At 32.0% G+C, this 2,173-nt stretch overlaps 1 protein-coding gene across 1 annotated transcript; it reads right to left on the bottom strand.

The window, feature by feature from the left end:
* Nucleotides 1-441: 441 nt before the first annotated feature.
* Nucleotides 442-1,107, bottom strand: LOC149230623 (uncharacterized). Its single transcript, XM_089381363.1, has one exon. It carries the CDS (start codon nt 1,105-1,107, stop codon nt 442-444), a length of 666 nt encoding a protein of 221 aa, XP_089237489.1.
* Between the last annotated feature and the right edge of the window lie 1,066 nt (nt 1,108-2,173).

The raw sequence follows: 2,173 nt of genomic DNA, 5'->3' as shown, positions 1-2,173 counted from the left end.
TCATTAACATTATTTAGTTCATGTTATTACTATATTAATTATTTTATTTCATCTTATTTCTATATTTTTTGTTTGTTTTATGTTTTATGTTTTACTATATTGTAACAGTATTTTGTAACACTATTATACTAATCATTATCATTATTTAATTCATGTTTTTTTTCCATAAGGAAAAAGTCGTAATTTCTATTAAAAGAAAGAAATTACATTTTGTAGATGCTGGTCGCATATTCGTTTGTGGCCATAGGCCAATCATGTTATCAAAAATGATCCTGAGTGATCTGGATCTCCACGCAGGGAGTCTTGTAGATCTGCTATAAAAACCAAAATTTAATATCAAAACTTGCTCTACGCAGAGAGCACTGTTATAGACAGTTACTTTATATAGACTGTACAGTCATGAGTATGTGTATCAAAAAGAAACATATCAGCTGTGACTGATTATGTACGGGTCTGAGACCCATTTCTATTAAGATCCATATAAGGCCTGTGATAGTATTGATGGAAGGTTCCATCAATCTCCTCCTGTATCAGCCATTGATCTAGATGGCTGTGCGCTGCTTCTTTGGAAAGTTGGTTAGCTTCAGTGTTCTGTTCCGTGTAAATATGGCGACAGACAAAAGATTCAAAAGATGTTATCAGTCTTTTGGCTTCGTCAAGAATATGTCTCAGAGAGAAAGCAGAACAATGAGATGCAGAATTTAGCCAATTGCAAACTATCTGTGAATCTCCAAATAGTTGAAGGTGTCTGCATTGTTTTTGGATTGCAAAAAGTATGATGTGTTTTGCAGTACTTAATTCTGCAAAGTTATTGGTGCCATTTTCAAGCTTAATCTGGATCTTAAAGCAATGGGACTCATTTATATATAAAACTGCTCCCCCGCCGCATCCCTCATCCTGAGCAGAGCCATCAAAATAGGCCCAGGGCTTAGATTTATCTATGATAATAGGAGCAAAAGAACGTGTTGGCGTAGTGCGGTCTATCTCAGGGAGCATATTATAATCAGCAATGGTGTGACTCAGAATTGTCGGCCAGTGGGGAGCCTTGTTGTTAAATATGATTTGATTCCGAGCTATCCAGATAGCCCAGCATACGAGGAGGGGCATGTTAATGGGCTTGCCTGTGTGTTCTCTTGTCCAATTGTTCCAAGCATCCAAAATATTTGTCCCTTGCCAAGCTTTAAGGGAGGTAATATAAGATGATATACTGTGCCAGAAATCTCTAGTGACTGAGCAGTGTATGAAAAGATGATCAGTACTCTCCTCTTCGCAACAACAAATATGACATCTGAAGGGTTTGTTGAAAGATCGTTTCAAATGATTTTTTCCAGTGGGAATTTTATCAAAAATGATGTTCCACATCAATAAATGACAACGAGGGGCGGCCTGGAGTTTCCAGATCTTTTTCCAGTGCGGTAGGATGTCAGGAGGCTTCTGTGGTTCCATTAACTTCAGGTATCCCATTTTAGGAGAGTAAAGGCCGTGTTTGGCAATGGCCCATATGAGCTCGTCCGGTCCTTCAGTCAATCTGAATTATTTAATTCATGTTATTACTATATTGTTTGTCTATTTTATGTTTTATATTTTACTATATTGTAATAGTATTTTTTAACACTATTATACTAATCATTATCATTATTTAGTTCATGTTATTACTGTATTAATAATTTCAATTCATGTTATTACTATATTGTTTGTTTGTTTTATGTTTTATGTTTTACTATATTGTAACACTATTTTGTAACACTATTATACTAATCAATGTCATTATTTAATTCATGTTATCATTATACTGTTCGTTTGTTTTATGCTTTATGTTTTGCTATTTTGTAACACTATTATCCAAATCATTATCCTTATTTATTTCATGTTATTACTACATTAATAATTTTAATTCATGTTATTACTATATTGTTTGTTTGTTTTATGTTTTATGTTTTACTATTCTGTAACACTATTATACTAATCATTATCATTATTTAATTCATGTTATTAATATATTGTTTGTTTGTTTTATGTTTTGTTGTATTGTAACACTATTTTGTAACACTATTATACTAATCATTATCATTATTTTATTCATGTTATGACTATATTAATATTTTTAATCCATTTTATTACTATATTGTTTGTTTCTTTTATGTTTTATCTTTTACTATTTCGTAACACTATT

Source organism: Pinus tabuliformis, chromosome J (assembly GCF_031772625.1).
Source record: "Pinus tabuliformis cultivar Carrire ecotype Pingquan chromosome J, CPIR1, whole genome shotgun sequence".
NCBI lineage: Eukaryota > Viridiplantae > Streptophyta > Pinopsida > Pinales > Pinaceae > Pinus > Pinus tabuliformis.
The sequence above is the reverse complement of the archived record's forward strand: the minus strand, read 5'-3'. Positions and strand labels throughout refer to the sequence as shown.

Coding starts and splice junctions, on each gene's coding strand:
- LOC149230623 (XM_089381363.1), bottom strand. CDS start 1,107: ATGCCCCTCCTCGTATGCTGGGCTATCTGGATAGCTCGGAATCAAATC.